Source organism: Erinaceus europaeus, chromosome 8 (genome assembly GCF_950295315.1).
Source record: "Erinaceus europaeus chromosome 8, mEriEur2.1, whole genome shotgun sequence".
Classification (NCBI taxonomy): Eukaryota; Metazoa; Chordata; class Mammalia; order Eulipotyphla; family Erinaceidae; genus Erinaceus; species Erinaceus europaeus.
The window spans coordinates 112,517,119-112,534,586 of NC_080169.1; the positions used below are offsets into that span (position 1 = coordinate 112,517,119).

General features: G+C 49.7%; 1 protein-coding gene across 6 annotated transcripts in view; it reads right to left on the reverse strand.

Annotated features, from left to right (window-relative positions):
- Nucleotides 1-17,468, reverse strand: part of SLC37A3 (solute carrier family 37 member 3) — a 77,215-nt gene that overhangs the window by 25,084 nt on the left and 34,663 nt on the right. For all 6 annotated transcript variants that reach the window (XM_060196688.1, XM_060196690.1, XM_060196691.1 and 3 more), the window contains 7 exons: nt 17,158-17,242; nt 16,333-16,517; nt 12,045-12,186; nt 8,781-8,882; nt 8,183-8,230; nt 5,557-5,708; nt 1,735-1,800 (listed from right to left, as the gene is read on the reverse strand). In XM_060196688.1, coding sequence (XP_060052671.1) covers nt 1,735-1,800; nt 5,557-5,708; nt 8,183-8,230; nt 8,781-8,882; nt 12,045-12,186; nt 16,333-16,517; nt 17,158-17,242 — 780 coding nt within the window. The remainder of the gene's footprint in view (nt 1-1,734; nt 1,801-5,556; nt 5,709-8,182; nt 8,231-8,780; nt 8,883-12,044; nt 12,187-16,332; nt 16,518-17,157; nt 17,243-17,468) is intronic.

A 17,468-nucleotide genomic window follows, 5' to 3' on the forward strand; every position in this document is an offset into this window, starting at 1 on the left:
AGGAAAGAGAGAAATTAACAGGGGGTAGCGCAGCAGGCTAAGTGCACATGGCACAAAGCGCAAGGACCGGCTGAAGGATCCTGGTTTGAGCCTCCGGCTCCCCACCTGCAGGGGAGCTGCTTCACAGGTAGTGAAGCAGGTCTGTCTGCAGGTGTCTATCTTTCTCTCCCACCCCCATCTTCCCCATCTCTCTCCATTTCTATCTGTCCTATCCAACAACGACGACATCAATAACAACAATACAAGGACAACAAAAGGGAATAAATATTTTTTAAAAATTAAAAAAAAAAAAGAAATTAACAGGGGAGGGGGAGATAGAGAGGGAGAGAGACACCTGCAGCCCTGCTTCATGGCTTGTGAAGCTTCTCCCCTGCAGGGCTTAATTAAACCTTAGTCCTTGCACATGGTAACAGATGCACTCAAGCAGGTGCGTTACAGCCCAGCTCCTGAGTCTCTGCTCTGGGTCTGTCCCTAATGGTAGAAGATTAATGAATTTTTAAGAGGAGCATTTTTTTAAAAAGATTTTATTTATTTATGAGAAAGAGGGGAGGAGAGAAAGAACCAGACATCACTCTGGTACATGTGCTGCCGGGGACCGAACTCAAGACCTCATGCTTGAGAGTCCAATGCTTTATCCACTGCGCCACCTCCCGGACCACAAGAGGAGCATTTTTTATGACAGACACTGTTTTTGTTTGTTTTTCTGTTTGGTTTTTCGGCTGTGGTCACACTGGTAAGTTTGTCTAGTGACACTCCTCTAGCCAGATGTCAGAAGGCACAGATCAATCGGCTCCCTGGGACAGCAGAGGACACAGACCAGTGGCAGCTCTGGAGATGCCAGGGGAAGGTCTCTCCCAAGGCTGCGACAAAGCTGGAGTATAGACAGTGCTTGGGGTGACTGAGGCTGCTTCCAATTAGGATGCACTGGATTCATGGATAAGACGCTGAGTGCACCCCTTAGGGACAATGCCACCCCAGACTCTTTGGAGGAGGTCCTTGAGCACCATGGCACCAAGCTCGTGACAGTGTGTCCTGTGCTTCTTCCATAGAGGTGGCATTTGAAAAGCATGAGGCCTTATTCTGCACTGCCTACTGCCCAGAAAGCTCCAAATTCTATCTAGCCAAGAATGTCTAGGGGACAAGATGTATTTCCCAAGAGACCTTGTCATTTTAGAAGGACACTAATTGTTGAATTGCTTCCCCCTTAACCCTGTGTGGCTTGGGGCTCACTATAATTTCCAAATTACACCCCGCAGGCAGAGTGTACCAGGGACAAGTAGCCCAGTTAATGGTTGCCAATACTTGCAAGTTATAGATGACAATGCTTACTAGACCTGGGCAAAAGGTTCTTGCTCTGCTTGGAGAAAAGAATGTGTCTTTTGGACTAGTAAAAAATTACTCTGCAGGATGGCATAGCTCACTTGAAAAGTGCTGGTGGCCATGTGTACATCATCCCAAGTTCAAGCCCAGCCACGGGCACTGGAAGAAGCTTCAGTGTTGTGGTCTTGAGATTCTCTCTCTCTCTCTCTCTCTCTCTCCCTCTCTCTCAAAAACAGCCCAGAGTACTGAAGCCCAGAGATAACAAAAAAAAAAAAAATTACTTTTCACAAAAGGTTCTTTCAAAGCAATCAGCAATTTCACTGGTTTAAGAAATGATTTAGGTAAATGCTTTGAACTAGATAAATAAGGAAAACTACTAGTTAAAAAAATATATATTGAAAGGTCCACACTTACCATGAGAATGAAAAAGTAGAAAACCCACATCCATCCCAGGTGGTCCTGGATCAAAGACACTAAATACTAAAAGAGAAAAAAGAAGTTAATAGAATTATGTAGCTAAAAAGTTGCTCTAACATGACTATTCTATTGGGTTATTGGAAAAGTCATGACTTTTAAAAAATATTTTATTTATTTATTTATTTTCCTTTTTTGTTGCCCTTATTTTTATCATTGTTGTGGTTATTATTGTTGTTGTTATTGATGTTGTTGTTGCCAGACAGGACAGAGAGAAATGGAGAGAGGAGGGGAAGACAGAGAGGGGGAGAGAAAGATAGACACCTGCAGACCTGCTTCACCGCCTGTGAAGCGACCCCCCTTGCAGGTGGGGAGCCGGGGGATCAAACCGGGATCCTTGTGCCGATCCTTGAGCTTTGCGCCATGTGCGCTTAACCCGCTGCGCTACAGCCCGACCCCCAGTCATGACTTGTTTTTCTGTGACTTTTCTGACAACTCAGTACATGTGAGGGCCTGAGTTTGATTCAGATAAAGGAAAGGGAGGGAAGGAAGGGTGGAGAGGGAGGGAGAAAGAGAAAGGAAAGGACATATGACTTTTCTAGAAAATGAAGTGGGAATTCAGAATGACAAATGTGCAATTTCCAAAATCCCTCCATGAGGCCGGGCGCTAGCGCAGCAGGTTAAGCGCACACGGCACCAAGCTCAAGGGTGGTGTAAGGATCCCAGTTCGAGCCCCTGGCTACCCACCAAAAAAAGAAAGGAAAGAAGTCCAAAATCCCTCCACAAACACACTCCTATTTAAACTTCATTAATGACCTTCACTTTGCAAGCAACCAAAGCCCAAATTAAAAACAAACAAACAAAAAATCTCACAGCAGGAGGCAGATTCAGCGAACTTTTTTTTTGTTTTGTTTTGTTTTGACCAGCACACTGCTCAGCTCTGGCTTATGGCGGTACAGGGACTAAGCCTGGGACTTCGGAGCCTCAGGCTGCTCAGCTCTGGCTTATGGCGGTACAGGGACTAAGCCTGGGACTTCGGAGCCTCAGGCTGCTCAGCTCTGGCTTATGGCGGTACAGGGACTAAACCTGGGACTTCGGAGCCTCAGGCTGCACCCCAGCCCTGACTTTTCTTTTTCCTTTTCAACTGTCACCAGGGTTATCACTACAGCTTGGTGTCTGCACAACAGCTTCACTGCTCCCAGTTTTTGTTTTGTTTTGTTTTTTCTCTTTTATTTTTTCCAGGCTGAAGCAGAGTATGGGGAAAGGAGGGAGTATAGGGGAGAAAGAAAGACAAAGAGACATCTGCAGCCCTGCTTCGCCACTCATGAAGCTTCCCTCCTGCAGATGGGGACCATGGGCTTGAATCCAGGTCCTCACGCCTGGTAACGTGTGCGCTCTACTGGCCGCAGCGCTGTCCAGCCCCAGTAGTCTGTCTTTGAAGGATGTCGTCAGTTTTTCAAGCGCTTCTTGCTCACAGGGCTATAGGGCAAGCAGCATTCTACACTATGTCTGTAGCTTGATGCCACTCCTCGTTTTTATTTATTTCATAAATATGTATTTACTATTTATTCCCTTTTGTTGCCCTTGTTTTATTGCAGTTAGGATTGATGTTGTTGTTGGATAGGACAGAGAGAAATGGAGAGAGGAGGGGAAGACAGAGAGGGGGAGAGAAAGACAGACACCTGCAGACCTGCTTCACCGCCTGTGAAGCGACTTCCCTGCAGGTGGGAGCCGGGGGCTCGAACAGGGATCCTTATGCTGGTTGTTGGGCTTTGCGCCACCTGCATTTAACCCGCTGCGCTGCCGCCCGACTCCCTCCTGGTTTTTATTATTATCATTCTGCTAACCCACATATAACTTGGACATTTCTTGCCCACACAGTCATCTGTCCTTTTCTACCTGATTCATTTCAATTACATAAGGCTTTCAAGGCTCATCTCCGTGGAAGCCTGTGTCAGCACAGCGTTCCTTTTTGCCGATCCGTTCGCCTGTTGCTGAACACTTGTGTGCACGTTGTGACTATGACGCGTAACACTGCAATGAAGGCTGGCTCAGACATAACAAGCTCACAGGGCCCGTCCCAGGAGTGGAGCACCCTTCCCTTTTTCAGGAAGCACCAAATGTTTTCCACAGCTCCACCCTTGTGTATTGCCAGAAGGTGGGAATGACAGTCCAGTTCCTCCACATTCTCCCCAAGATTCACTGTTTTCTTTCTTTTTCAGAGCTTAACTTGCCCAGTAGCAGTGAAGTGGTATCTCACGATATTTTTTAAATATTTATTTTCCCTTTTGTTGCTCTTGTTGTTTTATTGTTGTAGATATTATTGTTGTTGTTACTGATGTCATTGTTGTTGGATAGGACAGAGAGAAATGGAGAGAGGAGGGAAGACAGAGAAGGGGAGAGAAAGACAGACACCTGCAGACCTGCTTCACCGCTTGTAAAGCGACTCCCTTGCAGGTGGGGAGCCGGGGGCTCAAACCGGGATCCTTACGGTGGTCCTTGTGCTTTGCGCCACCTATGCTTATCCCACTGCACTGCCGCCCGACTCCCTTCTCATATTTTTGACTTGTATTCCCTTAGTGACTGAAGATGCTGATAAGAATCTTTTGTGGTGCTTACTGGCCATTTGTCCTGTTTTCTCCTGGGAGTTTTATAGATTTTGCTTTTAAGTTAGCTGCTGATCCACAGTTAATTTTACATGATGTCAGGTGAATAAACGCCCCATCTGAACACACCGCAGCTTGTTTAGCGGTCCCTTAGCTGGTGGGCATCTGGTTTGCTTCTACTTTTTTTTAGGTGTTATGAACAGTTCAGACTGGCGGGTCTGTATACACATTATCCCATAGGCAACCTGTCCCCATCTCTTGGGTAGAAGCTATGACTAAACTGCTGAGCCCTCACTGTGTGTGTCCCAAACCCACTGAAATTTGGGAGCAGAAAGATGAAGGGAGCAAGAGTTCCTGGTCTCCAGAGCTAGAGGCTGGGGCAAGGGACAGGCACACGAGGCGGGAAAAGTGACAGTGACACTCGTCCTGCTAGTAGCTCACACCCATTGCTGCAGAAGCCAGGAGGGAAAGACAAGTGCTTTCGGAGAGAACACGGGACAGGGCGGGGGAAGTGAGTGACTCAGGGTGACAAGGGGGAGCGACTGGGGACAAGGCAGCTGGTATTTTTGCACTAGGTCATGAGCCCGGGACCACATCCCTCAGCCGGTGGAGAACAGGTCCAAAATCAGCCTGGAAGCACTCTCACTGAGTCACCTCAGAGAGCTGCCCATCGGGGGTCTGAGCGCAGGCTGGTAAGAGACTCAAAGAACCACAACTTAGAAGATGCAGTGGGCTCAGTGCTCTACCCCAGGGGACTCAGATAAGAGCTGCTCCTAGACACAAGGTCACGGGGGCAGGGAAGGAACTCAGAGCTACTGAGTCTGGGGCCTCCGGGGCCCCCCTAGTTGTGCCCTAGATGCACCTATGGGTTCAGAAGGGGGAGAGCGGGGAATGCTGACACACACGTGGGAATCTGGCAAGGAGCATGTGTCACGCAGCCTCCCTGGAGTGCCAAGTGCAGACTGAGATCCACGGAGTTGCCTGGTGAGGTGTGAGTGCGTTTCCAGAGAGAGAGATCTGGAGGCCGAGGTGGAAGAAAGCGGAAATGCAGAGAGAGCTTCTGCACTGGGGCAGGTTACCGCAGGACTTTGGGGGGGGGGGGGACTCGACATGGGGGACAAGAGCGCCTCCTGCTGGGGACGGCAGGCAGGCAGGCAGGCAGGTGGGCAGCCTTGCTCCAAGCACACTCCACTCCAGCACCCTCCCTCCAGCTCACCTGGCCCACCGCTGCGCCAATGCTCCCGGTTCCGTCCACGATGCCGGTGACGGTCGCCAGCGCCTCACTGCTCCCTTGAACCAGCTCCTGACGCCCCAGGTCAGCAGAGATGGCAGAGCTGATCATGTTGGAGGGGCCACCAATGAAAAATCCTGGGGGCGTAAGCAGACAGGCTCTTATTAAGACATGCATAGCAACACATGGTGTTGGTGTTCACTAGGTAGAAGCAAGCTTGGGTCACGATACTTTAATGAGTATGTTGGAAACAAAGAAAAAAAAAAAGGGCGGGGGGAATTAACTAGTCAGGATAACTAGTCAGGGTGGAAGTTCTCCCAGGTAGTTAACATCTGCTTTTTCTGAATTATGAATCACCACTTATTTTGCCACCAGGGTTTTATTTATCTCTGGGACTTGGTACCCACACAATTCCATTGTTCCCAGTGGCCACTTTTTTTTTTTAAACAGCTGTTTCTTTTTTTTTTTTTTTCTTTTCCTCCAGGGTTACTGCTGGGGCTCGGTGCCTGCATTATGAATCCACTGCTCCTGGAGGCTATTTTTTTCCCTTTTGTTACCCTTGTTGTTTAGCGTTGTTATTATTGTTGTCATTGTTGGACATAGGAGAGAAACAGAGAGGAGGGGAAAACAGAGAGGGGGAGAGAAAGATAAACATCTGCAGAGCTGCTTCACCACTTGTGAAGCTACCCCCCTGCAGGTGGGGAGCCTGGGGCTAGAATTGGGATCCTTACGCTGGTCCTTATGCATCGTACCATGTGCGCTTAACCTGCTGCGCTACCACCCAGCCCCCCACTTTTTTGTTGTTGTTTTTTTGTTGTTTTTTTTTTTAGAAAGTGAGAGAGAAAAAGAACAGTAGTGGACAGGGGTAGATATCATAATGCAGGGAGTCGGGCTGTAGCGCAGCGGGTTAAGCACAGGTGGCGCAAAGCACAAGGACCGGCATAAGGATCCCGGTTCGAACCCCGGCTCCCCATCTGCAGGGGAGTCGCTTCACAGGTGGTGAAGCAGGTCTGCAGGTGTCTATCTTTCTCTCCTCCTCTCTGTCTTCCCCTCCTCTCTCCATTTCTCTCTGTCCTATCCAACAACAACAACAATAAAACAACAAGGGCAACAAAAGGGAATAAATAAATAAAATAAAATAAAAAAGATATCATAATGCAAAGAGACTCTCATGCCTAAGGCTGCGAAGTCCCAGGTTCAATCCTCTGCACCACCATAAAACAGAGCTGAGCACTGCTCTGGTAAATAAATAAATAAATAAATAAATAACCAGCACTGCTCCACTGCTTATAACGCTTCCCCATGCAGGTGGAGATGGGGACTTGAATCTAGATCCTTGACCATGTAACATGCACTCTGCCAGGTGAATCACACCCCAGCCTCATTCTCTGATTTTTATCTAAAGATATACATGCCCATAACAGGCCTGGGGAAATGGCTCCGCAGGTAGAGTGCATGCCTAGCCAGGCCTGAACTCTGGGCAGAGTCCCCAGCACCAAGCGAAGCACCAACAGGAACTCATGGAATGTTGGCACCTCTTCCAATCACTCGCTCTCTCAAAAAATAAGTGAATTGTAAAAAGGACTGCAAGACAGCTCAGAAGTATTCATTCGCTAGCATCACACATGCAAACAAGGGGAGGGGGTGGAGGTTACAGAGACACAGTAGAACATGCAGCCCGGCTACTCCTGTGAAGTGAGCATTCATTAATAACTGATCACGCTGGCTTGTCACACTCGATTACGGCAGACTGGCATCGTGTGAGCATTTGCCCGCCCTAAGCCGTGGCAAGTGAGAGAGAGGAAAGGAGGCTGGAGGTGGTGCAGGTGGTTCAAGACGCTTCTCGCGGGAGCTGGCCCATCTGCTCACTGTGCCGTGTGTGGCCTGGGTGGCTCTCGCCAGCTGGGAGCAGGAGTGAGAGCCTAACAATACATCACTGTTCCAGGACTCAGATCCCTCCCTCCACTGCGCCTGTGATGGCAGTCGCAGGCTGGCTGGGAGGGACGAGGCGCTATCGGGCGTTCAGGGAGCTGGCGGCCCTGCTCCCAGCGGGGTCAAGTCCCGGGCCTTTTCTGGGAAGGGTAGAAGCCTGCAGGCAACCATTTCAGAAGGTGGGGAGGGGACCCAGAAACTGAGCGCATGCCCCAAATTCCATGTGTGGCATAGTAAGGGGCAGGTGAGTGGCACTCTGCTGGTCTCATAAAAATAAAGGCGTTGTTAAAAAAATAAAAATAAAGGCATTTTAAAATCATGGCACACACTACCATGCACAAAGACCCAGGTTCAAGCCCCCAGTCCCATTGCAGTGGAGAAGTTTCATGAGCGGTAGAGCAATGCTGCAGCGCATTCTCTCTCTCATCTCAATTTCTGTCTATAATAAATAAACACACACTATAGAAAATCTTCGTGGAAAGGGACTTCTTCTGTTATGACAGCACTGAGGTAACCCTGAAATCACGGAGGAACCCAGCCTGGAGGTGGCGTCTTTCCTGATGGCCTGCAACCTCTTTCTGTGCATGGTTCCAGCCTTGCTCAGACCAGGACAGGAAACTGTACCCTTCTTGTTTATTTACTCCTGAGGGACAGGCCAGTGATCCGGCATGTGTCCTACCTGTGATGGTCATCAGGAGCACATTAATGGACTTGTCATTCGGAGAATCTAGAGGGAGAGAGAGAGAGAGTTCTTACTGGCAGCATACCCAGCAGCTACGCTGAGCAGAACAGGAGGCCCTGTAGCTCCGTGATCTTCCAGATCCCACCTGAGACGCCTACAAAGCTCCCCCTCCCCCACCCCACCCCACCCCCACTTTTCTGTGTGATGTCTGCTCTGGCCCGAGCTGTCCACCCCCACCTAGCAGTATCTGAAGGGGGAGACCCGTCTAGCTAATTAGCATCTTCCCCATGTCCTTTTATTGTTTTATTGGCTCTCACATGGCCCACCGGAGACCCTATGGAGCCGGCCCACAGACAAAGTGCAGCCTGCTCCCCAGCAAGCCTGGACACAGCTCAACAAAGCAGCAGACACACCAGCTTCCTCTAGGGACAAATCAAAGAATGTGAGGTGCTGTCGGCAGGCGCTTCCTGGCGGTGCCCAGGCCCCCTCAGTGGCCCTTGGAGCTGGCCTCCAGGCCCTCCCCAGGCCGGTCCCTGACGCTGCCAAGGTCTTGAGAGGACCAGGAAAAGCATCTTGGTGGCAAAGGCGTACTCACGGCTGTAGCCAACCAAGGAGCCGATGGCCAGAAGCAGGCTGAGTGCGAGCACCGGCGATCTCTTCTGTAAGACATCGGAGATGAAACCCTGCAGAGTTCCCCCTGCAAGGAGAGAGAGCCCCTCACAGCCGCTGCTCCTCAGCACTCAGCTCCTCACAGATGCCGAGTGGGGAGACATGCCCAGACCTCTACTCCAGCTCCCAGGGGGCCAATGCTGGGCTTATATGGCTGACTCCCTCCAGGGTGGGGAGGCAGCTCCCTGGCAGTGTGTGTTGTGGATGTGCTGGGCCTGGTTCGATTCCCAGCACCATACACAAACACTAAAACAGCTCTGTCATTTTAGGGAGACCAGCTGCCTGTTATCTGTCATGATGGCTGGTAGGGACAGAACACCACCAGGCTATGCAAAGAGAAAAAAATCAGTAAAATCATGTCCCTTTGCTGATTTCCCATCTCACACCAGCTGGGAAGGCTTTTCTGATTTTTCTCCTTGTCAAAAAAAAAAAAAAAATACAGCCATCAGTTAGGCAGGAGAGGCTGTCTGTGGCGGCTGAGAGACCCTCAACAAAATGAAGTGCAGTCTCACAGTCTGGGATGACCACAGAGAGCAGATCTGAATCACACTGCTAAGGCTGTTGCATTAAAAAGCCGCCCTGTTTTGAGTTTGAGGGATCCTGGGACCTCCTGTCCATCCTCAGGGGACTTCGGGACCCAGATGACCTCACGTCTACAGGCCACGGGGTCAGTTCAGGTCTGACGCTGGTGACAGGCCTTCTGGCTGGAGATCTAAGAGGAGGATCTAAGAGGAGGGTCGGGGCAGCCAAGGGTAAAAGCGATCACCATGCATCAGCTAAGGATCATGCATCAGCTAAGGACTGTGTGCCTCTGCTGTGTGCTCCGCGCAGGGCAGTCTAACGATTCTCAAGGCCAACCTTACAGAAAGGAAATCAGTGGCCTGAGAATTGGTGCCATGGAAAAAGTGCTGGACTCTCAAGTGTGAGGTCCTGAGTTCAACCCCTGGAATGGCTTGTGCCAGAGTGATGCATTGGTTCTGCTCACCACAGCCCCATAGCTAAATAAATAATCTTTTTTAAAAAGAAGATATTTAAGTACTACCACAGCCAGGTAACACACACTAAAACTCATTTTCAATATCTGTGTGTCTGATGCATGTCTGTCCTACTTAAAAGTGTCTTGCTGATTTAGTATTTTCAGCTACAACAGAAAGGCACAATTTGCAATCTGCCATGGAGGTGGGCTCTGAGAGAGCTCACCTGGGGGGGGGCTGCTTTCCCTGCACATGACCCAGGTTTGAGACCTTGGCACCTCACACGTGGACTATGGCACCAAAAGAAGATTCGATGATGTGGGGTCTACCTCTCCCCGCCACCCAGCCCCCTCCCCCACCTCTGTGTCTCTTTTTCTCTTTCAATATGAACAAAGAAGAGAAAAGAAAAGGGAAGGAAAGGAAAAACTTAGCCTTGAGCAATGAAACCCCAGAGAAGAAAGAAAATCTGCTGGAGATTCTGAAGCTACTATAAAATAACCATACAGATGGGTGTTGGCTACTCTTCCTGCCCCAGATCTGACAGTCTTACCCACTGAGCGAATATTTCTCAGAGTTCCTGGGGTCTGGCTGGGAGAGGTGGTGGGAGGGGGCACAACCAAAATGGCCACGTTCCCATTTCACCTTGGATCTCTGGCATCCAGTCAGCGCTAGAGAAAGGGCTCCCTGAAAAGGTGCCAAATGGCTACGTCTAGAGCCTTAAGTTATTTTCCAAGAGAGAGGACTTGGGGGAGAGTGAGAGGGAAAGAAACAGAGCATTGCCCGGGTGTGTTTTACTGAATAGTAATCCTGGGGCCTTGGGCATGCAAGCCCTCTACTCCATTCCTGAGCCACCTCCCCAGTGGCAAAAAAAAAAAAAAAAAAAAGTCACATTTCAAAAGATCCCAGGGTCAGAGACAGGTCACCGGCTGCGGCACCTTACCTGCCTCGCCATATACACCCATGCCCAGGTCAGAGGCTCCAGCACCACAGGGGAGATGTCTTGTTACTACAGGGAGCGCCGGTGCTGTGGTGGCTCTCCCTCTCTGTGCATTTGAATGGAAAAGCGCTCAGAGAAAGGAAACAGCACATGTGCAAAGTCCTGAGGCCACCGAACAAGGATTCCAGAGGAAAGCAGCCCTGGAGTGTCAAAGGCAAAAAGAAAAGAAGGAAGGAAGGAGGAGAAAGAGAGAGAGAGGGAAAGAGAGAAGAGTTCCATGATCAAAGCACTGGGGGAAGGGGGTCCTGTAAATCACAAAGCTGCCTCCTCAGGACATTTTAAAGTTTGGCTGTTTGTTGGGGGAAAAAATGGCTGTGGAAAGAGTCATCAGCCTTTAAAATACACCAGGTTTTGGGGCCAGAGAAATAGCCCAGCTAGCAGAGTACAGGACTTGCATGCCTGAGACTCCTGGTAGATTCTGGGGTTGTATCTGCTGAAGCAGGGCTCTGGTCTCTCTCTCTCTCGCCCACATGAAACTCTATACCTCATCTAAAATAAGTAGTAGAGATCACTTAAAAAAGATACCAGCTTTCATAACCCCATATGGGATTGGGCAGGGCAAACTCTCTCCACAGAAGATGATGCACAAGGCTAGAAATGGATCTACCCTATGATCCTGCAATTCCTCTCCTGGGGATATATCCTAAGGAACCCAACACACCCATCCAGAAAGATCTGTGTACACATATGTTCTCAGCAGCACAATTTGTAATAACCAAAACCTAGAAGTAACCCAGGTGTCCAACAACAGATGAGTGGCTGAGCAAGTTGTGGTCTATATACACAATGGAATACTACTCAGCTATTAAAAAGGGTGACTTCACCGTTTTCAGCCAATCTTGGATGGACCCTGAAAAATTCATGTTAAGTGAAATAAGTCAAAAAAAAAGGAGGATGAATATGGGATGAATATGGGGTGAATCTCACTCTCAGGCAGAAACTGAAAAACAAGATCAGAAGAGAAAACACAAGTAGAACCTGAACTGGAATTGGGATGTTGCACCAAAGTAGAAGACTCTAGGGGGGAGGAGGGAGTCGCTGGTGGGGAGAATACAGGTCCATGAAGGATGACAAAGGACTTAGTAGGGGTTGTATTGTTATATGGAAAACTGAGAAATGTTATGCATGTACAAACTATTGTACTTAATGTTGAATGTAAAACATTAATTCCCCAATAAAGAAATTAAAAAAGAAGATGACACACGCATGGCTACCTCACCTATGATTCCTCCCACGTCGTACCAGATGGACAGCTTGTCGGCTTCCGCCTCCTTCCAGCCAAAGTTGTTGCTCAGGTAAAAGGGCAGCCAGAAGAAGAAGGAGTAATTCACCAGCTTCAGGCAAGCATAGGCCAGTGAGTACTGTAGGGAGAGCAAGCAGCAGCTCTTAATGCAACCGCAACCATAGCTGGCTTCAAAGCCGGGTGTGTCTACCTGTCCCCAGGTGCTGAGAGCCTGGCCTTCCTCTTCTCTTACCTCCACGTGCTTCTAGAAAGGAGGCGCGGAGAGGCGGCCTTGGGGATTAAAGAACATCCCTTTCTCTCCCTTCACTGCCCTGCTTTGTCTACTTTGCGCTCTCTGGGAAAAGCACACCAGTGGTTTTTGAAACGATGGAGAAGGACACACAATCTTGCTTCTTTTTAAAATTTTTTTTAAAACATTTTTAATTAGATGGGGTAGACAGAGAAGGGGAAAGAAAGAAAGACACCATATCGCACCAAAGTAAAAGACTCTGGAGTGGGTTGGTGGGTGGGGAGAATACAGATCCAAGAAGGATGACAGAGGACCTACTGGGGGTTGTATTGTTATATGGGAAACTGGGGAATGTTATGCATGTATAAACTATTGTATTCACTGTTGAATGTAAAACACTAATTCCCCAATAAAGAAATTTAAAAAAAAAAGAAAGAAAGACAGACAGACACCTGCAGACCTGTTTCACTGCTTGTGAAGCAACTCCCCTGCAGGTGGGGAGCTGGGACACTTAAGCTGACCTTTGCATTTTGCGCCACCAGCGCTACCGCCCAACTCTTTTTTTTTTCTTACCAGAGCACTGCTCAGCTCTTGCTTATGGTGGTGTGGGGGACTGAACCTGGAACTTCGGAGCCTCAGGCATCGCTCTCATTTCTTTATTCAGATGAAGACAGAGGTATTCAGAGCACTAACTCATGCACTAACCAGAGGCAAATAAACACAGCAAACAGCAAACATTTTTTTTTGGCGGCTTGTATTTCCTGCACAGTTTAATACACACTAGGTGTCAAAGCTACAGTTTCTAGGCCTGAGAAAAGCATCAACATTGAACCTATCTTCACATCCTAGTTCCCCAAAGCCATGCACATCCACATGCAGTGGGAGAGAAAAAAAGGGTCTCCTTGGAATTCTTCACTGAGTCAGAAACAAAAGAAAGAGACAGGTCCGTGGGCCTGTGTCCCACCTGAGGGAATCAAAGGCGCAGCTGCTCAGAGCCGGCAGTGGGGCCAAGTCCTCACCCAACCCGTTATTACCAGGAAATCCTGACAGAGAGCATCAAAGGACTGAGGAGGAAGAACAGAGAGGCCAACTTCAAAGGGTGTCTGGCTAGTATATTCTCCTCCCTGGAGCTGCCAGCTAGCTCCCAGGTATCCCTGGGTTTCAAACAGCTTCCCTGGAGGGCCAGTCCCCATCAGGAGAGCATTCTGTCCAGACAGCCTGCCACCCACACAAAGGGCCTAGGGTAGCTCGCTCTCCTTTACAGCCCCGTCCACACCCGGGGACAGTGGCTTGGGAAAGACAAAGGAACAGTCCAAAGGCTTCCATATTTGGGCACTGTCTCTGGAATTAAGCAACTCCTGGCAGAGGGTTTTAATAACTAGTACAAAAGTACTAATTGTTCATCTGATGGTGAGCTAGTGTGAATCACCAGTTTGGTGGAAGAACTGTGGGAGTGGACGCTTGCATTTTAATGCACACTGAACTCTCTGCTTGCAGTCAGTTCTCTTCTCTGGGTGGCTAATGCAGCAAGGAAGCAGTACGTGTGGAATCCACGACGGCCCAGACTGTGAGTCTTGCTGCAGTGATGTGGGTGCAGTTTGAGCACCACCAGGAAACAAACTAGAGGGCCGGCTCCCCACCTGCGGGGGGGGGGGGGGTCGCCTCACAAGCGGTGAAGCAGGTCTGCAAGTGTCTTTCTTTCTCTCCCCCTCTATCGCCCCCTCCTCTCTCCACTTCTCTCTGTCCTGTCCCATGTATACATATATATAAAGGCCTCCAGGAGCAGTGGATTCGGACTGCCAGCACCAAGTCCCAGCGATAACCCTGGAGGCGAGGAGGAGAGAGAGAGGGAGAGGGAGAGGGAGAGGGAGAGGGAGAGGGAGAGGGAGAGGGAGAGGGAGAGGGAGAGGGAGAGGGAGAGGGAGAGGGAGAGGGAGAGGGAGAGGGAGAGGAACGAAATTAGGGGCCAGGTGATGGTGCACCTGGTAGAGTACACACATCACCTTGCACAAGGACCTGGGTTCAAGCCCCACATGCAGGGTGAAGCGCCACAAGCATGAAGCAGGTCTGCAGGTGTCTTTCTCTCTCTCTCTCTCTTTCTCTCTCTCTCCCTGTTCCCTCTCAAATTCTGCCTATATAAGAAGGAAGGAAGGAAGGGTAGAGAGATGACAGAAGGAAGGGAGGGAAGAGAGAGAAGCTAGGTGACAGCAGGTGCTTATTCATAATATAAAGAACACAAGAGGCTCTGGGAAAGCCTGGCCAAGGTCCAGTTCTAGAAGAAGGGCACCTGAGACATGACACAGGCTGAGTGCCTTACTAGAACTTCCCGGAGAGCTGGGGTAAACAAGAGACAGGACCTAGGCTCTTAACCTCCACTTCTGTGCGCTCTACAGTGCCTGAAACATCGAGGCAAAGCAACTGCAGCAGGAGGGGCTTCGTGTCGACTGTTGGGAAGCTTTCTGGGCTGTCAAGGTTGCGGGAACACTGGAACGTACTACCAAGAAATGCTGTGGGGGCTGGGTGGTGGCGCACTTGGCTGAGCGCACATGTTGCAATGCTCAAGGACCCGGTCCCCACCTGTAGAGGGGAAAGCTTTGCAAGTGGTGAAGCAGTGCCGCAGGCGTCTCTGTCTCTCCCTGTCTCCTCTTTCCTCTCAACTTCTGGCTATCTCTTCCAATAAAAAAAATAAAGATAATAATTTTTTTAAAAAAGGGAGTTGGGCAGTAGCACGGCGGGTTAAGTGCATGTGGCGCAAAGCTCAAGGACCGGTGTAAGGATCCCGGTTCGAGGCCCCGGCTCCCCACCTGCAGAGGAGTCACTTCACAAGCGGTGAAGCAGGTCTGCAGGTGTCTATCTTTGTCTTTCTCTCCCCCTCTCCGTCTTCCCCTCCTCTCTCCGTTTCTCTCTGTCCTATCCAACAATGACGACATCAATAACAATAATAACTACAACAATAAAACAAGGGCAACAAAAGGGAATATTTTTTAAAAAAGAAACTCTTTTAAAAAATTAATTAATTAAAAAAGAAAGAAAGAAAGAAAGAAAGAAATGCCAATGGAGGAAGCTGTTGCAGGCCTGCTGACAGAAGGGCAAGTGAGTCTTCTTGGAATGACTGCAACAGAAGCAAGTCAGACAGGGTGAATGACCCGCTCAAGAACCCCTTCTTGATGTAACTGGAGAACAGTTCAACAGGTAACACCATATATGCATGCTGGGGCTAGAGACAGTGAAATGGCTATGCAATGAAGACTCATGCCTGAGGCGCAGACATCCCAGGTTCAATCCCCAGCTGAATAAAATTCTAATTAAGAAGGAGGGGGTGGCAGGCGGTGCTAGGACCTGCGTTCAAGCCCCTAGTCCCCAAGTGCAGGTGGAAAGCTCCTTAAGTGGTGAAGCAGTGCTAGAGGTATCTCTCCCTCTCTATCCCCTGTCCCTCTCAAATTCTCTCTGTCCTAATAAATTAAATAAGTGAATTTTTAGGGGCCAAGCAGTGGCGCACCTGGTTAAGCACACACATTACAGTACGTAAGGACCCAGGTTCAAGTCCCTGGTCCCCACCTGCAGGGGAAAAGTCTCACGAGTGGTAAATCAGGGCTGCAGGTGTCTCTGTCTCTCTCCCTCTCTATCTCCCCTTCCCCTCTCAATTTCTGTCTCTAACCATAAAATAAAATTTATAAAAAATTTTAAAAATAAAAATAAATGAATGTTATTAAAAAGCATGGACCAGAGAACAGACTTCCAGGTACAAGCAGAATCAGCCGACGAGGGCCAACAGGCCAAATCGGGCAGGAGCCCCTGGCACCGTCATGTCCAATTTTCTTTGCTCTGCGGAGCTGAGGAGCTGGGGTACACAGACTGTATGGTCCCCTCAAGACAAAAGCAGTTACCTTCTGCTTCTCTGCAGAAAAGGTCCAGTGTCCCGTGCCATAAGAGGGGGTGCTGCACTGAGAGCAGCCAGACACCCAAAGCCCCCCCGCCTCCACTCCCCACCCCAGAGGGAAGGCTGAGGTGCGCCGCACTCTGTGAGGTGCTTACCGGGATGACACCAGGGAGGCAGCAGGCCTGCTGGAAGCTGATGGCCTTGGCCTGGGCGGCCTGGTGGGTGCTGCCTTCCTGGATGGAGTAGTTAGGCTCATATTCATCTTCACTGTCGGCCCCACTCATCAATGGTCTGTGTGAGTCCTCTTCAGGGTTGGCTTCCACCTCGATGCCTGGGAGACCTGAGGGACAACCACCACCACTTGAGTGTGCCCCCAGGCGCCTGGTACTGAGCTGGGGGCCTCGAGTCCCTCGCTACATCCAGGGGTCCATGCTGTTTTATTTCCACTTTGCAAAAGACACAACCAAGGCTCAGAGGTCAAGGTCAATGAAGGTCATGAGCAAGGAACGGAACCCTGGACTAATGCGACTTGGGCTGGCTTCAGAGCACGGCTTCCTCAAGCTTCTCTCTCTCTCAGCAAAGATGCTAATTACAGACTGGTAAACTGGCCTGTCTACAGAACACTATTCCAAAGACGAAAGAATTGTCCATCTCTTAGTTCTTGGTGGTTTTGTTTGGACACAATCCGTCAGCACAGTCAAGTGTCACGCTAGCTGACTTCTCTGGAGCAAAAAGGCATCTAGTATTGAGATGTGACACGGGTAATCTGCCCATGATCGTCACTAGCCTGGGTCTCGGTTATTGAGCACGTGTATATACCACATGAGCGTGTTCCCTGCATCTGTTGGAGGGTAGTCGCACCCGGGACCCAGACAGCAACAGCACTCAGAGTCCTCCCAGGGAGAAAGAGAGAGAGAGCTTGGCTGGCCCGGCCACCCACTTCTGCCCACCCTGGGGAGTCAGACGTGGTCACTCCTCACCGATTTCTTCTGGGGACACCAGAAGTCCAAAGAAGATGATGATCCCACCCGCAAACTGCACGGCCGCTGTCACCAGGAAGGCGTACTGCAGGAGAGAGGGGACAGTGACTAGATCTCCTCGGGGTGTGGGGGAGGCGGAGGTCAGATCGGGAAGGAAATGAGCACTGAGCTTATGCTGGTCACAGAGCTAAGGGTGTGGTCTCTGTTTCCTCATACGTTTCTCTCTAATGAGCCTGTGAGGTTGGCAGAAGATAGAACAGTTCAGGCCATGACCCAGGAGGTAGTGCAGTAACCAGAGCTATGAACATTTA